The sequence below is a fragment of the Idiotropiscis lumnitzeri genome, chromosome 4 (genome assembly GCF_059441095.1).
Source record: "Idiotropiscis lumnitzeri isolate Australia: NSW breed Sydney's pygmy pipehorse chromosome 4, RoL_Ilum_1.0, whole genome shotgun sequence".
NCBI lineage: Eukaryota > Metazoa > Chordata > Actinopteri > Syngnathiformes > Syngnathidae > Idiotropiscis > Idiotropiscis lumnitzeri.
This window is the reverse complement of record NC_142394.1, coordinates 20446275-20466191: the sequence shown is the minus strand read 5'-3', so window position 1 is coordinate 20466191 and position 19917 is coordinate 20446275. Positions and strand designations below refer to the sequence as shown.

General features: G+C 37.7%; 1 protein-coding gene across 16 annotated transcripts in view; it reads right to left on the bottom strand.

The window, feature by feature from the left end:
• prom1a (prominin 1a) overlaps positions 1-19917 on the bottom strand; it is a 41631-nt gene that overhangs the window by 2369 nt on the left and 19345 nt on the right. For 4 of the 16 annotated variants that reach the window (XR_015842823.1, XR_015842824.1, XR_015842827.1 and 1 more), the window contains 23 exons: positions 15762-15882; positions 15216-15279; positions 14618-14707; positions 13716-13739; positions 11756-11985; positions 11296-11370; positions 11140-11203; positions 10828-10987; positions 10095-10247; positions 9721-9844; positions 9528-9631; positions 8343-8427; positions 7433-7579; positions 7227-7298; positions 6231-6323; positions 6037-6054; positions 4646-4699; positions 4425-4505; positions 4268-4336; positions 4084-4173; positions 3330-3445; positions 2302-2370; positions 284-387 (listed from right to left, as the gene is read on the bottom strand). Coding sequence is in view for 4 of the 16 variants with exons in the window: in XM_088293214.1 (XP_088149340.1) it covers positions 318-387; positions 2302-2370; positions 3330-3445; positions 4084-4173; positions 4268-4336; positions 4425-4505; positions 4646-4699; positions 6037-6054; positions 6231-6323; positions 7227-7298; positions 7433-7579; positions 8343-8427; positions 9528-9631; positions 9721-9844; positions 10095-10247; positions 10828-10987; positions 11140-11203; positions 11296-11370; positions 11756-11985; positions 13716-13739; positions 14618-14707; positions 15216-15279; positions 15762-15882 (2173 nt within the window). In the remaining 12 variants the exon portion in view is untranslated. Of the gene's footprint in view, positions 1-283; positions 2872-3325; positions 3446-4083; positions 4174-4267; positions 4337-4424; positions 4506-4645; positions 4700-6036; positions 6055-6230; positions 6324-7226; positions 7299-7432; positions 7580-8342; positions 8428-9527; positions 9632-9720; positions 9845-10094; positions 10248-10827; positions 10988-11139; positions 11204-11295; positions 11371-11755; positions 11986-13715; positions 13740-14617; positions 14708-15215; positions 15280-15761; positions 15883-19917 lie in introns of those variants that run through there. The other 12 variants (XR_015842831.1, XR_015842832.1, XR_015842826.1 and 9 more) reach the window with 8 other exon arrangements.

Here is a 19917-nt window from a genome sequence, read left to right as displayed (position 1 = left end):
AGGAAAATGTAGAAGTAAAAGGTAATAAAGAGATATGAAAAAAGTCAAGAAAGAGAAAATATTTGTAAATTTACACAAATTTGAAATGTTATGCAAGATTAAATAAGTCCAGTAAAAAGCTGTCAATGGTAGTGAAAGGGTTGAGGAACGCTCATTATTTAGTTAGAAAAAGTTACTGTGGGGATCCATGCTGTGAGAAGGTGTTCTTTTAACCCCCCCCCCCCCCCCAAAAAAAAATGCAAATCAGACGCAAAACAAAAAAACAAAAAAAAAAACCAAGTACCTGTCGGGAGCCACAAGAAAATATGGGCTCTCGGTCACCAGTCGATGTGCCTCGGAGGAGCCGAGGCCCGCGGGAACCTGTTCATGGTATCGTACGTTGGGATGCTAGCACAGGAACAACAACATTAGCAGCCACACACAGGAGGGGAAAAAAAAAAAAAAACACCTTTAGGGATTAAAACAAGAAGCTTATTAGGCGAAAGAGCAAATCATGAAAAAAGAAGTGTCATCCAAAAAAGCACTGCCATTGAAAAATAAAAATGAACAAATATTTAATTTGGATATTATATGGTTTGAAATGTCAGTTTTCAGATTTTAATTTTTTGCAGTGAGAGTGCTTTTTTTGTACATCATACGTTTCAACTTCCATTATATTTTATTTTCACTTTCAAGCTTACAGACAAACAGAAGCTTACTGAGGTCAAAACGCATGTTTTTTTATTTTTTAATTCAAGATTTAATTTTTTTTGTAATACACCGACACCCGCACGCACACACACACACACACACACACGATATTGCTTGAAAAAGCATTTTATTTCCTTTGATTTTTAATTTCAAACAAATTTTCATCTATAAAACCTGACAGTTTTATGATGAATTGTGCTAATTAAGAATTCTTTATTTATTTGTTATTTTAACATGTTTTGCTCTCTGCCTGAAATTACGGTAAGTACAAACTCCCACGCAATCCAGCCCCAGGCCCCCAAAAACCAAACAAAAAAACATGCAGTTACTTTCTTATGAGATTAAAGAGGAAATGAAAAAAGAAGCCCAATCCCAATCTTTCGCCATGCTTGCCTCTCTGGGAACAAAAGGATCAGGTGCACATTCATCGGATTTTGGCTGACTCTAAACGAGAGGAAAGAGTGATTTGGTGGCACATTTCCAATGTGGAATTGCAAGATGTTAGTGACACCGTAAAGCAGCGCCGCCAACCCGCAAAAAGCAAAACATTCAGCAGCAACGGAATGGAAGAACGGATTCACGCACAATTCCTTAGGAGCACGTTTTGATGTTATGTTCATGTTTTCTTCGCAATTGCATTTAATTGCGATGTAATGGAACATGTATTTAAATTTGCAATTCTTCTAATGAAATGTTTAGTACTGAGTTCAACAAACACAGATCTGCTCAGCCTCGGGCTAGCAAACATCACAGCTTGCGATACGCTTTTAGCGGCATTATCCGGAAGGGTTGAAGCATATTATAAGATTTGAAACCCAAACTAACCCAGACAAATGCAAGTCCCGGATAAAGTTATGCTGTCATCCGCAGAGTCATTTGTATCCCTCAAAAGAAAACAAAAAGTTTAAATCAGGCTAAGGATAAAGCGATGTGATCATCTGACTAGTGAGTTGAATTGCAACAAACGAAAAAAAAAAAAAAGAAGTAAAAAAGTGACCCAGATAAATGCTACGTGGTCGTCTGCATCGCCTTAGAATCATTCATAAATCCAAAGTAAATTCAGACAAATGCAGGCTGCGAGTAACGCAACGCGGTTGACTGTAAATTCCACAAAACTAATCCAGTGGACTAAAGTTAAAGTTATGAGGTCATCCATATCGTCAGTTGAAGGGAAGGCAGGCTGGCTAAAGATATGTGGTTGGCCCACAGTCAGTTGAGTCCTTTAAAAAATAAATAAATAAATAAAAATAATCCAGATAAAAGCTATGTTGTTGTTTGCATACCCTTTACAATCCCTCAATAATCAAACTTCAGCCAGAAATGTAAACTATGGATAACACTGCATAGTCAATAAAATCCCTAAAAAAAAAAAAAAAAACTAATCAAGATAAATGTAGGCTATTCATCTTTACGCAAAATCAGACGAATCGCCTTAAAAATCAACAGACGGCGTTGTCTGCCTCAAGGTCAGATGTGTACTTTGTTGGCTGCATAGTCTGAATATCTCAGAAATCAAAATTAAGTCAGATGATTACAATTTGTGTGTGTGTGCTTGTGCGCATGCTCCCGCCACCATATTGCATGCACTGGCATACCAACGAGCGTATTTACCTGGTCACAGGGGGATTTAGGATGCCTTGCGGGGGCTCGCTATGATAACCATTATTACCACTTTCCATACTGAAAACAAAACATTGCATACAAACAAAAGAATGAAAGATGTGAGATGAAACACGTGGCAGACTTCTGTTCCTTTTCAAGGGGAGGGGGGGGGGGGAACCATTTTCTTTTGTATTAATTACAGCGATACACAGTCAAGCTTTTGTAAGGTCGCGATTGCGAGAGCCCTTCAGTGAAAGCTAAGGGACACTTTTCAACCCAAAAACCAGCACCAAGAATTAGTAGTAGTAAACAATTCAACGGTAAAAAGCAGAAATGGGCGTTTGAATGGCAAAAAACAAAAGCACAAATAATGTTCGATGGAATGCGTCAGGAAGTCGCTATCCCTCTCCCACCAGGTTACTAAAGGAACATGCCTTTGTAAAGTGCAGAGTGCCAAGAAGAAGAGAAGGAGGAGGAGATGCCAAAAGCAAAAAAGAGAGGATGAAGGATGAGCTGGATGATGGAAATTGTAGAAATGGTTATCACAAAGTAAAATGCCAAGTCCCGGAAACGGAGGAGCTACGAGGAAGGAGGAGATAAAAGTCGGAAAAGAAAGAGTTAGGGAAGCTGTCACTCAAAAGTAATTCTCAAATGAATGCAGGACGGCAGCATTTCAAACCCTTCTGTTATTTTCGGGGTCAAATTGACCCGTTTTAAAATGAGATGTTTGAGGTTTTTCGAAGATCTTGACCAGGTATGGCCTGGCAAGTGCCGGGTGTATCTCTTTTTTAATTAATCAAGGGCCACTCAGAGTGTGGCCGCGTGCTGCACCTGGTGCCCATCTCTGATTTGGATGATTAAAAATACAGCGGGACACATTTAGTGTATTAAAAAAAACAAACAACCATAACAGGAGGGTTAAAGAGGAATTATCAGGTGGAGCATTTCAAACACATTTGGTTTTTTTTTTGAGTGTGCTATGACTTTAATCCGACATTGCAGTGTGACAATAAAAAAAAAAGAGTTAAAGCACTCACTCGTCGTAAACGTCCTCCGTGTCCATCCGGCGGTAGAACTTGGCCAACTTGACGGCGAGCACAATGCTTGGGATGAGGAAGAGTGTGCTGCAGCCCAGACCCATCCAGAACACGTTCTGCACAAAAAACATCCGTTAGGCATTACTATTGGATAATAGAAGTTGGGATATTTTTACAATATATATATATTTTTTGCTGAAAATTTGTTAAGACATAACAGACCTGCACCCCTATAAAACGCTTTCTCATCACATTTGAAGAGAAATGCACATTCATTTTCAGGCCAAAAAAAGTTGAAAAATTGCCAAATACAATTACAGCCCCCAAAGAAGTATTTAATTTTTGTTAATTTATCTTTCAAATGAATTACACCCACAGATGTTTTCTGAGAAACCCTTCATGTTCTATTCGTATTCAAAAGAAATGAGTTCCTTTTATAACACTCTCAAAATTTAAACTTGGCAAATTCAGGTTTTCACACCCCATGAATTTTCACAAAATTTTAAAATGGCTCAATTAAGTTTTCACACATCTACCATTTTTTTTACGAGCTGCGCCAATTTATGTTCTTATGTAATTTTAAACTATAGCCAAACACAACTTTTCAAACCCCAGATTTATAACAAACTATATATTTGCAAAAAAAAAAAAGGAAACATTATGCATCTTTCAAGTTTTTTTATTCACCCAAACCCAAGGAAACCCTTTAATTTGGAGCTTTTGTAATATCACGTATATTGTATGTATTCTATACCATCGAGTCCACCAGGAAGCTGCAGGTAATAATTTCCACAGTGTCCAGCATGTTGCTGAAAGGCTTGCACGGCGCCACCTCCAAGGCCAGCTGCATCAAGGTGAGGTAAACACTGCATATTAATATAACTGAACAGTAATGTTATTACATATTATTACTGTGTTATTACAGTACAATGACTTACAGACGTCTTGACCCACTCGATGTATTGATGGAAGTAACCCACAAGGGTTGATGCGTATTTTGCACTTTCCTGAAAGGAAAAACACTTATTTAAAATAAGGAATTATATTACCTTAATATAAAATATCATACGTCTATAATGGGAGTCGTGTCGGTACCCGGTTAATAAGATGTGTTGCGTTCTGGGAGATGAGATACTGGGCTGCGTTGATGGCATCTAGTATGGCTAAGACTTTGTTCTGTGGACAAGAAACAAGATATAGACTGCTACGTAGGCTTATAGTTAGCTCTCTCCTGTTGAATTGATTTAACTCTCAACCGGCAAATTTTATTGAACAAATGGCTAAAATATGGCTCCTTTCTGATATGGTTGACTTACCGGCAGGTCTGAGGCAGTTCTCTCCAGGAACCTCATACTCTGGTTCAGAGCGCTCTTCAAGGGAGACAAATAAGAAGAAGAAAATCAAAGAGCTGCATGGTGAAATGTCAAAGTAAGAGGTACACCTGGATCATGATGACTCAGCAGAAATAATAAACGCTGAAAAGTGACCACATTAGTCACATCACACATGCAGAAGGATTGTGCTCCAAAATGAAAAGACTTTTTGATCCATTGGTAAGCTGGTAAATTCCAGCTAACAAAGACAAGTGGTATGTATAAAATGGATGGATTTGAAAATAATCTTTCCATAAATAATTGGATTATGTACCTTGTGACTAACTGTGGCAAAGGTCACTGGTTGAGGAAATCAGGTGGTTTTGACACATAAATAAATAACGTGACCTTCACTTTCAAAGAGAAGGAAAGCAAAATGTCAAACATTGATAAGTAGATGCTTGTTGGCATTTTGGCCACAAAGTCCTTCAATACCACACGTTAATGCAGTGATTCCCAACCATTATTGATAGATAACAAAAAATAAAATAAAAAAAAAACTCATGTCACACCACCAAACAAAAAATATATATAGGTACAGTGGAAATTTGACACATGAATGAGCTGACTTATCTTTTTTTTTTTTAGCAAAAAAATTTAATTAGAATTAGAATTAGAATTAGAAATCCCTTTATTGTCATTGTACTCAAGTGTGCAACGAGATTAGAGGGCTCCCCTCTCCAGTGCAATACAACAATAATACAGACAATTCTGTTATAATAGAAATAGAAATATATATATATATATATATATATATATATATATATATATATATATATATATATATATATATGTGTGTGTTTATTTCAAAAAAAAAAAAATGTTGGTGTTTTATGGGGCGATGGAACGGATTAATGACATTTCCATTTATTTCAATAGGTATGCAGTATTTGAGATAGATTATTTTTAAATTTGAATTTGTGGACACATTAAAGTGAAATTGTTGCGGATGGGAATCATTGCTTCAAAGAATACACACACACGTACGCACAAACGCGCGGCACACTGTGACTGTATCCCTTTAAAATCAGATACATTTTTTTCAGGTGTGCCATCATAAAAACACACACCACTCTAGTGACCTGTTTACACCAAGCAGTGCAGTTCAGTATTGCTTGTATTACCTCTGCCAAACAGAAAAGCAGCATGACACAAGAAATAAACAAACGTGTAAATGTGTCATTGGGAAGAAAAAAAAAAAAAAATCACTTTAATGCTAATATTTATGGCCGCCTTACAGGGTACCTGCACCACTTGTTGGAAACACGACTTCCACATTGCACAAAATAACAATGACAAAAACACAAGATGGACACACTTGTGAGTCCGCTTACCCTGGCTCTAACATATTTCTTGACGTTGAAAGTAGAAAACAAGCATAAAGATAGAAATTGGAACAGACGGTGCGTTTTTGTAAAAGAGGCTAACAGCTGATTTGATAGAGTGAAATGTCAACAAAACTAAATTAAAAGCGGGAGGGCCTGTAAATGGAGGTGGAAAGTGGGTGTGGCGTGAGTTGGAGTGTTACCATGGCTTGCTGCATGGGGACAACCTGCTGGCTGTGAAGCTGCCGCACCGTTCCCACGTGACCTTTCAGAGACGTTTGCAAAGGACCTCGAGGCTGGATGACACACACACCAAAAATACACCCTTTATTACACACTTAACAGTGTTAAAGTTAGTACGAATAATTAACATCCACCTTAAAAGGTTGGTAGGCCTAATGGATGCCACAAGATGGCGGCAAAGCTTTTTTATTGGACTATGGCATGACTAAATATAATTTCTTGGAGACAAGAGGCTACGGAAATATTTTTGAGACAATGCTTTTGGTTTGAACAAAAAAAAAACAAAAAACTAATTGGGTGAGTTTTTAAGTGATTAGCAGAGAATGGATTCAAAATAAATCTGTCAAGAAGGAAATTTGCAAATGCAGCCGCCAAAATATATTTAATTTGCTGATCAGCTCCCAAATCCGGATCGTGTAAAGCCTAAAGGCAACTCAATGTGCTTTACAAAATTAAAAGTATAATACTAGAAGAACAAACTTGAGTCCTGCATCCAAGAGCAAAAGTAAAAACACATTTTTAATCTCAGTTTCATTGAATACCGATTTTGATAACCTAACACGGTAAAAGAAAACTTCTGTGCGCACAAAATAGTTTCCTTACATTCAGAGGCGAAGGAAGGGAAAAATTGTGTTACTCATGAGCAAGCTGCCTCAACTTCTTTGCGATCAACTTCTTTGCATTGGCTACAAATAACTGTTGTTGCAGAAAATATCCAACAATTTTCTAAAATAAGGCCATGGATGGAAATTTCCATCTTACAGTCACCAAGATCTCAATCAATCAAGAGCATAGTAACCACGTATTTGTACTTTGTTACTTCCCACCACTGTATACAAGTAGAAAGTGTTGATTTGCAAACATGTTTATTGCATGTGAAGCCTCACTAGGCCTGGCAGAGACGCTCCGGCGGAGGGGTATTAAACATGAATAATTCAAATAACGGCGTTAAATACCATCAGGTCTGTCTGGGCTTCCAGCTCTTCGGCAAACGAAAGCAGGTCCACCACTGTGACGCCTTTGTTGACCTGCGGGAGGGAAAGCACATTTATACGCTTTAGTTTCGCTTCATTTACACGCAATTAACTTTGAGATCCATTCGAGGAATGCGCTCAGCATTTTTTTGTCAATGAGAAAAGCTATGAATCTCATTTTGCGTCACCTCTTCCAAGTAATCTGCGTAGTTTGTTTCCGACAGGCCCGCCTCAGAGAAATCCAGGAGGTTCTGCTTGCCCTCTGCTTCCAGCAAGATGACCCCTCTCAGGTCAATTTTCACGCTGGTCAAAAGGGTCACCACTTCTTTTGTCAACTGTCAACAAGCCCGTCACAAAAAACCAGAGGAAATATTTTTGTTTACTCCACTGCAGATGGAGGAAGCAGCAATTAGGGGATTTAGAAATAAATATGTAGGAAAAAAAGACGCCTGAGATAACTCACTTCATTAGTTATACTGCAACGAGCTACATTTGGAAGTACAAATGTGAACAATGTGAATATAAAAATAAAAACATAAAAATTAAATGAAATTTCTATTTGTTTCCCTCAGACATATACAGGATATTCAAAGCATAACCTTGTGTTTCACCTGATTGCATGGCCAATGTTATATGCAAATATTTTGTGAAATAAATTCATTAATTTTTCAAATGTATTTTATTTATAATTACATTCTTTTGAGTCCTCAATTGTGTATATTTACTGTATTGAATTATATATGCTTATTTATTGTATTTATTTTACTTATATGTTATTGTAATTTCACATTTATTTTAATTTGTTTAATTTTATTTTAAAATTTTTAATTTATCAGTGTACAGTAATTTAAAATTTTAAATAAAAATGAAGAATAATACTACATAATACCAAATTAAATTAACATTTTTATATTTTTTTTCACTTAATTTATTTGCTTTACTTTTCTATTTTATTTTTTTATTTCTGTAGAATATCTATGTAAAGCGCTGCCCCCATGCCACATGTTCCCACTAATAAAAGATCCACAGGTTAAAAAAAAAGAAAAAAATCCAGAAACATTCATCAGGATTGAGTGTGTTCGTGTTGCGTTCACTGACCATTGTGGCGTTGAGGAAAGACGAGACGTTGAATATTTTGTCCAAGCGCAGGGCCGAGTAGATCCCTTTGTTTTCTTTGCAAGTGCTGTGAGACAAAAACAGGGAACGTTAGTCAAAGCGTTTGCTGCCACCCAGCGAACATAGCATGAAGTGCAAAACATACACGTTCTCTCAGCACAGGAAGTTTAGATGAGCCGCAGACGCATGAAGGCTGCTCATTGTAAATCTGACTTCCGGTTTACACTGCTAGGTTATGTAAGTGGCTTTAAATGGACACGATGCAGCTCAAAGTGTTTTGGAAATAAGGAATGATCTAAGACAGCACCAAAAAAATATGAATACCACTCATCCTTTTCTGAGGGGGGAAAAAACTGCCCTGTACACAGTACAGGACACAATACAAATGCTATAAAGTGACAAATGCAAGAAGCCATTTAATTCGCTCAGAAGAGAGAAGGAAGACATTTCTGGAAAAGGCACAAGATACCAAACAAACGAGTCAAAATCGAGTTACTGCTGGGTATAATATATTTACATATGCAGTTAACAAAAGAGTTCAAAATATACTTTATATTTATACTTGAAAAAACAGGAGACAGACAAAATAAAATAAATAAATAATGAGGTTAATCATTACTCCTGTGTGCTTATAGAAAACAAAGAAAAACTGGGTGAGCATTAATAAAAGGTCAGATTGTAATCATTCTGATATGAGGTCATTTCAGACAATGATCAAGAAGAAAGGCATCACAAAAAAAGGCAAAGCGCTTTCCAGAGACTAAAAAAACAATAATAATATTAATAAAAAAAAAATAATAATGACAAATTTAGATAACTGCAAATTTTGACAAAAAGGAAAAAAAAACAAGTGGTACATCACACACACAAACCCAAAAAAATCAACAATACCACAAAAATTGTCAAAATTTAACGACTCTGTTATAACCACACACTGTGGGGCCAATTTATCTGATCAGAGGTCTTTACGAAAGTAATTTCCGGAAAAGTCACAGTGACGTAGAATGGCAACTTGAGAAAAAAATTAGTCATACGTGTGGTAACATTGAGTCATGACCAGATCTTTCCCCTCATAAATGTTACATTTCCATTACTGCCTCCGGGAAAATGTTTTGGAAATATGAATAAGCATACTGAGATTGAAATATCAAAACTCCAGATTTTCACCTGTATAAGCTGTCCGCTGTGAGCTCAAGCTCCGAGTCGTTGTACAAGTACCCCGGGATGAAGTTCCTCCACTCGGAATTCACCAGGTATGGCGCATCCACCACCTGGAGACCAGTCAGGAAGCAATGAGCGAGGTGAATGGCGTCCCCAGGTTGCGTTGAATATTGTGTTTATTAGTGACGTGATGACTGGCCTTAAAGAGTTCCTTGGTTTGAAAGGGCTCGCAGATGAGCTTCTCCATGTTGCCGCCCACCAGGAAGATGGCGGTCAGCAGGCCCATAAGAAGCCAGGAGAAGATGAAGCTGAAGCCCACGCCACTGGGGGCCACGACACACATCACAAGCGTAATAATAATCATGAGAACAGCAATGCAAAATGAATCATTTCACATTTTTTGATTTGAATACATACAACGTTTTTGTTAAAATTTGTTTTTCTTTGAAGAGGTGTCGGAAGCGTGGATGAGTTGAAAACGAACAATGCTTGTTATTGTATATATTAAGACAACTTTTTTTTTTTTTTATAGCAAGAGTTGATTGATTCATTTGAAAAGTGACGGCTTCTTACGCCATGAGCATGGTGCCTCCCGTGTTGGAGATGCAGCCTCGCGTGGTAGGCGAGGCGTGCTTGTCGTATCCCAGCGTGCCACAAAGCAGGCCTAGGTAGTTGAAGGCCAGCACCAGCACCAGCATGCAGCACAAAGCCACGCAGCCCGTCCACCTGACAGCGCACGCAACAATACATGCAAAAAAAAAAAAAAAAAAAAAAAAAAAAAAAAAAAAAAGGGGAAATGGAAATAGGATCATTTAAATGCAACACGAACCCACAACCCTCCATTTGTGCTATTCTTAACCTGCATGCAAGAAAACTTTGAAGTGGTACAATTTTAAAACATGATCCAAGTAAATAGACATTGTCTCATCTGTCATGGATGGGCAATTTAAATACTGGAGGGGGGCACAATTTTTAAACAGTGTTACTTGGGAGAGGGGGGGGGGCATAGGGCCACGCACTTCCTAACCAGACGTATGACAAAAAAGCCATTTTACATTTTAATAAATTACATGCATACACGCGAAACATGTGCTCTTAATAAATTTTTGATAATATATTTTCTAATTTATGTTTAGAAGATCTACAATACAAACTGGATTAATGAAGGGGCCGCTCAGTCCGGGTCGCCAGTTGCCCATCCATAGTTGTATTTTTTTAAACGACCCAGTTTTTATTATTTTCATATTTTAATGAAACGCCCTTTAAATTTGGGTGATATTGATGACATAAAAAGCAGCGGTCCGACCTGTAGAAGTCCAACTTGTCAATTTCAGGATACTGGTCCTCAATCTTGGCATGGACGTGGCTGATGAAGATGGTGAAGTTGGACAAGGAATTGTGCACGGGCAACGCTTTGGACAGGTTGCCAATGTTCCCGCCGATGTCGTCCACCAAATTCTGCACACCTGACACAGTTTCAATGTAAACAAAATACAATTGTTTTAATGGCCGTAAAATTTACAAACCTTATTTCACTTGGGACATCATCACTAACAAAAAAAAATGCCCAAAAAAAAAGACAAAAATGAGAAGACATTTTTAAGTTATGTTGACTTACTGTCAACAACAGCTCGGGTCTGCACCATCACCATGTAGGGCGTGTCGTTTAAGGACGCGTAACCCTAAAAGAAGTAACACCATTTTTTAAAATGCATATTTTTGCAGTCCTACTGACATGATTTGTTCTTACAAGTCAAATAAACTTTCCATTCACCTTGTTGACGATGGTGCTGAGGTCAGTTTTTAACACGTCATTCATCTTCACCAGCTGAGAGTTCACATTGGGAAGCTGAAACAATAAAAAATAAAAGACAGCAAAATCAAATAAATAAACATTAGTCACGCATGTTGGTTGGGAGATTACGATGTAGTCAATCAGGCATCCATTGATGTTAGAAACGAAGCACACAAAAAGTTATTTGATTTACATTGATGTGAAAAATGTTTTTCTTACGCTTGTATAAACACACAAAACATTAAGGTTATGTTGGATAAACTTGCGCTATTCAAACAGAAATAAATGTTGTTAAAATGTTGTAAAAAGATAATAAATAACACATGCCTGATAAATAAAATATTTAAAAAATGTCAAATTTAAGAATGTGATGCAATTTTGGGTTAAGGTCGTTGACACCTGCTAAAAAAAGTCAGATTCTAACGTGCAAGTCTGGTACCCGTGTGAAGTTGGCGCTAATGTGCAGCTGCTCCAGTGACTGGCGAATGCCCCGGCACAGCTGGGCCGAGGTGGCGTCTGACTCCTCGTCGTGGCAACCGGGGTCGTTGAGAGAGCGCTTGATGTTGGCCCGGACCAAGCTCAGGTTCAAGTCGAGCTTTCCCGTGGCCTCCTGCAGCACTTGTAGGGACACACTCACGTTCTCCAGGGCCTCCTTGGTTTCACGCATGGCTAAGGAGTGACAACACCGTGTTAGAATAATCCGTCATCATAGTTGCACAATATGTTAAGTACATATACAAAATCTTGCTAACATAACTAACCTATCCCTTGAAAGAAAAGTGACACAGCTAAATTGCTAGCATGTTTTGAGCTTCCATTCATCTATTTTCTGTATAGTTTATCCAAATTTCTAAATGTCATTTGAAAATTACCTTTATTGTCTTGAATGTATTTTTAGGCCCTAAATAAAAATAAATGATCTATTTTAGACCAGTCGTACTTTGGCAAGTTAGGGCACCAGCTACTGTACTGGTTAGCAATAGTGTTCTTGCTAGCACAAAATCAATCACTATCAATCTAATTACCTTGTTTGGGAGTTTTAACTACCTAACTCACTAACTAACTAACTAACTATCTATCTATCTATCTATCTCTATCTATCTATCTACAAATTGACCATATTTTGGGAAGCAAGCCTAGCAAGCTAATCAGCCATCTTGCTAGTGATGCGTTTAGGTAGTTTATTATTATTCATTACAAATTATTGTATGTATTTAAGGTATGTTGTGAGCATTTCTCTAGATGTACATAAATCATAAATCTGCAGCAACAGCAATTAAGCCCAAACAAGAATGATATGAATGATAAGATTTAATAGCTTTTAAATGAGATGCAAATCTTTGTTCTTGTCGTTGTACATAGGGAAATTAAGTTTAAAAGCACCAGGGGACACAACAAACGAGCGAAGGGTTGGAAAATGACAAACTCGCCCCTTGGTGGACATTTTTCGACGGGATCGGGCATGCATGTGTCGTCTTGCATCCTTGAATGGACTCAGGATGCAGGAGAAGAGGGAAAAAAAAACAAAAACGGGGAATTGACTTAATTGTTCACAAAATGTAAGTAAAACTGCACCAAGCGAGAAGTTTCAAGCTAAGTTTTCCATATTTCATTCCATATATATCATTCCATCTCCACTTTGGTCAACTTAAAGAAAATAAAACAATGCTAAAAATAACATAATTATCACAGATTTTCCCAAACAACGTCCTTTATTGGTAAAAAGCCGCCCAAATTGCACTGAGACTTTTAAGGAATCTAGTTAGGAATTCGAGCTAGCAAGAAGCTAACATAGCAGGCGACATATTTGCTCAGTCAAACAGCACAAACAGATTGACTGTTTGCAAAACATGCGGTCACATCATACTTTGTCCAGTATATAAGTCATAGTCCTTTTGTTCTCAAAAAGCTGGCCAACTAGATTCCAATCAAAACCAAGCGGAATTTATGCATTAGGGTTAGGCTACGTTTTGACTCAGTACTCTTTCTTGTCAAACAACACAATGTGTATGATGTATGACACCAGTCACTGAAGACTAAATTATCTTCACACAAAAAGCTTCTTAATCATAGCGATGGCTGTGACCATGAAAGAAGCTAAATGACAAATCTACATCTTCACTCAGACAAATGACACAAAGAGATGGAATCAAAAGTAGAACAGCAGTCACCGCATATCAAAAATCCAAACTTTTATTCACAAAAAGCTGGTCCGATCAAGCCAAGAGGAATGGGTGCTATTGTTTTATAAGTACAGTGCAAAGTGCAGTTTTAACTTTCACGTGGGTCTTTACTATTACATAAACAGGCCATGAGGGGAACAAGGATTTGGGAGGGTCTCGGAAGGGCTCACCACTGGGGACGAACCAGACTCGAGGTCATGGTTCAATTCCTTTTACCTTTAATGGCTCTGTCGATTTTCACTTCACAAAAATCCACCCAAAAGGAAGAAAAGCAAAACACAAGAGGCTAAACTATGATGTCATCAACAATCTTCCATACTTAATTATTAGACCAGATTTTTAGATATTGTTATAAGGGACTGCTTTCACAGTTTATCTTTATTTTGCATTATGTAATGATTTTTTTGGGGGGTGACACTTTTTTTTTTTTACTTAATTCACAATATATATATATATATATATATATATATATATATATATATATATATATATATATATATAATATTAACACAAAATTAATTCTTTGTAATGATTTTAATTCATTTTCACTTTCCTTTTTTTTAACATTGCTTTTATTTTCATTATTCCATGAGATTTTTCAAATATTTTTAGGACATTCATCTGTAAAAATATATTTTATTCAGAATTTTACTTGACAATTTTGGCATTATTTTATAACATTTGTTATCAATTATGCCATTCGATGTTTTCATTATTTTAATTGTGAGTTATCATTATTTTACTTCTATTCATTTTTTTAGATTTTTATCGATATTTTTAAAAATACATTATGCAATTTTTTAAAAACCTCTTCATATCACATTTTACTTCATTCTCTGTCATTATTTTGTTTTTGTTTTTTAAAATTTTGTCTTTTAATAGATTTTAATTCATTATTTTGTTTAATATTGATTTATTATTTTTTCTTGATTCATGTAAAATTATTTTAATACTTTTAAAAATTATATGTGCATAATTTTTAAGCATTTTTATCGCTAATGTTGGCCTTACATCCCTTCATCCTCTATTGGCAGCCATAATACAATTTTTTTTTTTTTGGTTTTGCTGCCATCCTGATGGTATCATCAAAGGATATGAACCTGAGAGCTAATACACACCTCCTGTCATTTTCAATACTGCGTCCAAAGCCGGGTGCACCTCCTTATCCAATGCATCTCGTATCCTTCCACCTAATAGCGGACCTATGTCTGTGCAGCAAGAGGAGATAAACAAGTATTAAAAGATAACACACAATACATTTTGTAACTTATGAGTGACATTTGGAAAAATACAACACACAAGGTTATCCACAGATTTAATCTTTTGGCAGTGCTGTATTATTTTCAGTTTATACAATCAGAAAACACACAGACAAACATATTGGCTGCCTTTATTTTCATGTTCTTAGTCGTAGAAATAACATTTAACTGTCATGTAAAAAATTGCACGCCAAAGTAATAAAGTAGGCAAGGAACCAGACGTATTTGGTAACTTGAGTTAAATTGGGAGCCACATTGAAACGTTGTTGTTCCAGTGACTTTTGGTTTAACTTAAGATCAAAATTAAATACAAAGGATAAAATCACATATTGGGACATTATTCCGGGGAATTTCAAATAGTTAAGAAGGACTCAAGTGTAAGTATTATAAAATCATTGTAATGTGTAGCGATGAAACTCGCCACTAGGGGGCGGAGGTACACAAGGGGTGGACTTACTCTCCAGATCGTAGAGGACTTGGTTCTTGGCGGTGGCATACTGGGAGGTGAGGTAATTAATTTGCTGCAAACAGGAAACACCAAAAAATGCGTAAACTGCATGTATTTAAGAGGTACCGGACACTATTGCTGGCCAAAACTCACTCAGCAGCACAAACGTTTTTAAAAAAATTCAGTCCCAGATACCAGTTACGCCCAATTCGACACAAACAGATTTTGTTGAAAATCTCAAGCACCCATGAGTGAAACTGAACAGGAAGTCAGCAGTTTTGGTTTGAAGCAAGCATTTTGGGGCCAAGTGCAAATGACCAATTGGAAGCAAATACACTAGATAGATGAGTGCGATCTTTCAAATGTTTTTTTTTTTTTTTTTTTTTGTCAATATCATCTATTGTGGACGGAGAATGGAATGAATCCAGATCGAAAGCAGCTATGTGACAGATAGACGGGTTTTGGTCACGCCATCTAATGTAGGCGGAGTATGGAATCAAACATTGGCAAACTATGTGGGGAATTGTTGTGAAATGCTGAGAAATGACATCCTACCATTGGTGTGTCGTTGGCGAAGGCGTGCAAGTCCCTCATGTTGCTGTTGACCAGACGTCGGATGTTCTTGACCTGAGCACTGAGGTTCTGGTTGGCGGCGTACCCGCACAACACGCCGATCCTGCCAAAGCAAAGAATGACAACACGCTTTTTGTCATCTTGGGTGACAATGACGAGTAATAAACGGCAGATGGGTGTACTTCAGTGCATCATTATCGCCACACATTGACATATAAACACGAGCCTCTTTAAGAATGCTATTAAGCAAATTTGCTGCATAGTAAAAGATCCATTATAATTTACGCGCCTGTGCCTTTTACCCCCATTATTTGATCATCACATTTGTCAGATGTTGAGTCATCATTTTCAATCATCCAACTATTTCTTCCGGATGAAAAAGACCAAAACAAGTGTGCATCCTTACAGCGCTTTCTTCTGAGGGCTTATCAATATATTCAAATGGACCTTGCAGTCTCTTCGCCCTCATCAGGCAGACCTGAGCGGCTCGTCTCAGGCTTAATTAGCCCGAGCAACATCAAGGCGACGGCAGCCCATAATATTAAGCTCCTTCCATGACTCACCCTCAATCCCTGCAGAATTGTCAACGCAGCAGCTCACAGCAAGGACTGGATATCTAAAGTATATTTATATATTAAGCGCATGTGTGTGCTCATTTTTGAGTGCGCGAGTTGTAAACCAGCATCTTTGATTGTCTGGATTCTTCATGAATGATGTAAAAGCGATTTGTGATTTTTCTCTCCGAAGGTGTACACAACATTCAAAGCGAGGCCCGCTCCATTCTTCTGTGCCTCAGTGCTGACGCTAATGCAAGAACAAAGCGCATTTCATCTTTTCCATTCCAGAGATGAACACCCGGCAGGAAAATCCCCCCCCTTGCCGCCCTTCCCCTTTGTGTTTCTAATCCCGTCAATCGAACCTGTATAATCCTGAAGATGTTGTCGACGTTCAGTCAAGGTGAGATACTGACACCAAACAAGTGCCTTTGTATCTCAGATTGAATCATTTTCTGGCTGTCTCTCTATATTGGACATAAGAAGTCTACACACCCTTGTGGCAATGCCAGGTTTTTGTGTGTGTTTGCGGGTTGTCCTGGTGGGTTTCTGGGGCTGTGGACTTCTCCTACCAAGAGAATGCCCGGGGGGTGGCACCCTGTGCGAAAGAGCCTTGGTTTTGTCCTTGCCCAATCGTCCACTAGAGGGGGCAGCAATCACCTCCACTAATTGAGGTGAGATTATGTACAGCAATTCCCGTTTGAATCCGAGCCAACAGACACACGAAACTCAGCCCGTGTGCAAAAATGAAGAAGCGTGAATGTAGGCCACTATTGGGGGTTGACACGGTCTGCCGGCTCCGTAGCTCTAAACGACGCTAACAATGGCCTGCATTCACACATTGGGCTCCCCCCCGCCCGGCTTCCACTGGAATGGAAGTGAACCTCCATCATCATCTGCACACAACAACACAATAACAAGTGCAGCCACACGGACAGTGCAAGACCTCTTCCAAGGCTTCTAGCTGGCTCCCACAAAGGGAGGATTTCAAAAAATAAATCCCCTCCCCGAATTGAGAAGATACCATCACAGTCAAAGGGTTCACATTTCATCCTGAAGGGAATGAATGGAAAAAAATTTTTCCTATTCAGGCAAACATAAAATAAATGTTTCGAGGTGATTCATTAGGAACCTCAACAATCATTTTCTACATTCATAAACTGGAAAAAAGGAACAAGAGGAACATGAAGACCTACCGACAATGGATGACATAAGTGGCACAAAATTAGCATTACAAGAAGTGATTAAATTTTAGACTGACCAACAAAAATATGACATAACTGACCAAACATTGCCACTGGATTCAATGAATGCTGCTATGCGTGTAGTGATTGACATGTCAACTGCCAAATAGTGTGACATAAATGATCAGCAACTGCTGCAACGTGAGAAATTCGAAATGCACACTGACCAACGAACACAAAGTGACATCAGTGATAAAACTGACGGATTGTTTTTGCACTGATTCCAAATCTGCCCTCATTATTTTCTAGCATGGTGTTCATAATAATAATAATAATAGAATATCAACAACTATGAAATATAGTCATCATTTTTTTATTATTTATGAATTAAGGGTTAGATTCACCAACAAATGGATTTTGTTTCTAAAACATCATTGCGAGAACTCACAGCTGAAGGTAAATTCCGTATTGCACAAGCTTAAACACATTTAAAAACTAAAAATGTGAATATCGAAAAAACCCAGATGTGCTAGAAAAAAGTAAATTATAAATTAGCATCAAAATTTAATTTAGGGACACATTAAGCCACCTCTGATTCAAATTTTCTGTTGACTTGAGAAATTGATGATACATATGATATACAATGATTTACAAATAGTTTGCCAAATAAATAGCGATGTTATCAACCAAAACTTTTACTATTAAAAAAAAAAAATGAGTGACATGCAGACTGACCAATTGAGGGAGACATGCGGTAAATTATGTGTGACTTGGATAGTACTAAGGCTGGGGGAGGCATACTTGGTTTAACCCGAGGTACCTTAAACAAGTTTTCTTCTTTAAAAACAAGCGCAGTCAGTTGCTTTGAAGCCACAAGAAAAAATAGAAAAGTAATCCCCTAAGAAAAGGATTGTTGGAGTCAGAGATGGAAGAGAGCGCACGAGTCAAAGCAGCTTTATCGTTCCGGGCTTCTCTTAATCGCAGACTCAAGAAATAAAAGAGGGATCAATCGAAATTATATTCTATAGTGGAGCTATTTATAGACACAAAAAGATTCCCAGGCCAGAGAGATGAACGATCACCGATTCGCTGTCAACTACTAGCGGGAGCGCTCACCATTCACTTTCAGATTTTATTTTATGAAATGTAATTTAATGTTCATTTTAATGCGTTTATGTACACGTACACACATTTATACACATATACATAGACACACATTTTATTTAGATAGATAGATAGATAGATATTGATTTAGTGCTAGCAAGAAAGCTATTGCTAACCAGTACGGTAGCTGGTCCCCTACCTTGCCAAAGTATGACCACTCTAAAATAGATCCTTTATTTTTATTTAGAGCCTAAAAATACATTGAAGACAATAAAGACAATTTTTAAATTACATTTAGAAGTGAGGATAAACTAAACAAAAAATAGATGAATGGAAGAGCAAAACATGCTAGCAATTTAGCTGGGCAACTTTACTTTCAAGGGATAGGTTAGTTATCGTAGCTAGATTTTATAGATGTACTTAACATATTGTGCAGCAATGATAATGGATTCTTCTAACACGGTGTTGTCACTCCTTAGCCATGCATGAAACCAAGGAGGCTCTGATAGATAGATGCGTAAAAACAGAAAACTATAGATGACAAGTCTTTGTTCATCGTAGTTGCCTGTTACTGTAACACCGGTGTAGCTGATATTGCCGGAGACAAATTCCTTGTCTGTTTTACATACATGGCCAATAAAGATGATTCTGATTCTTTTGGTGAATGACTGAGCCTCGGTGGAGGCCTGTGCCCCACTGTGCCACCCCCAGCCAGCACGTTCCCATTTCTCACTGTCATCTCTCATTCTTTTATATTCCCATCTCCGCGACTATTTTCTGCCTACGCTTGGCTCCCTCGCGGGCGTCGTTTAGTGGATTTCACCACCTCCTGTTAGTCAACTTATCGTGGCATGAGTCACTGGAAGATGTTTGTCCGTGTGCACGCTCAGATGACCATTCCTCTGCCATGGTAAAATCTGATTAGAATTATTAATGTATTATTGTGTGAATGCTGATGAACACAGAAATTCTTTATTTTTATGATTCCACCCACATTTCTTAAACAATTCCACTTAGAAAAATATGCATGCTTGTACTTTGTTCATTTCTTCCCAGAATCAAGCCGCAGTTTGGGTTCTGATCACAACAAAGCGATGAGAACATATTAGTCCAGTCCTAAAGGCTGTACACTGACTCCCAATTATCGGTAGAATAGATTTAAAAATTCTGCTACTGGTCTATAAATTACTGAATGGTTTGTGCCCTGAATACATGATCGACATACTGATTGAAAATGATCCCTGTAGGACTCTAAAAACTGCAGACTTGGGTTAATTAGTGCAGCCCAGAGTTCAA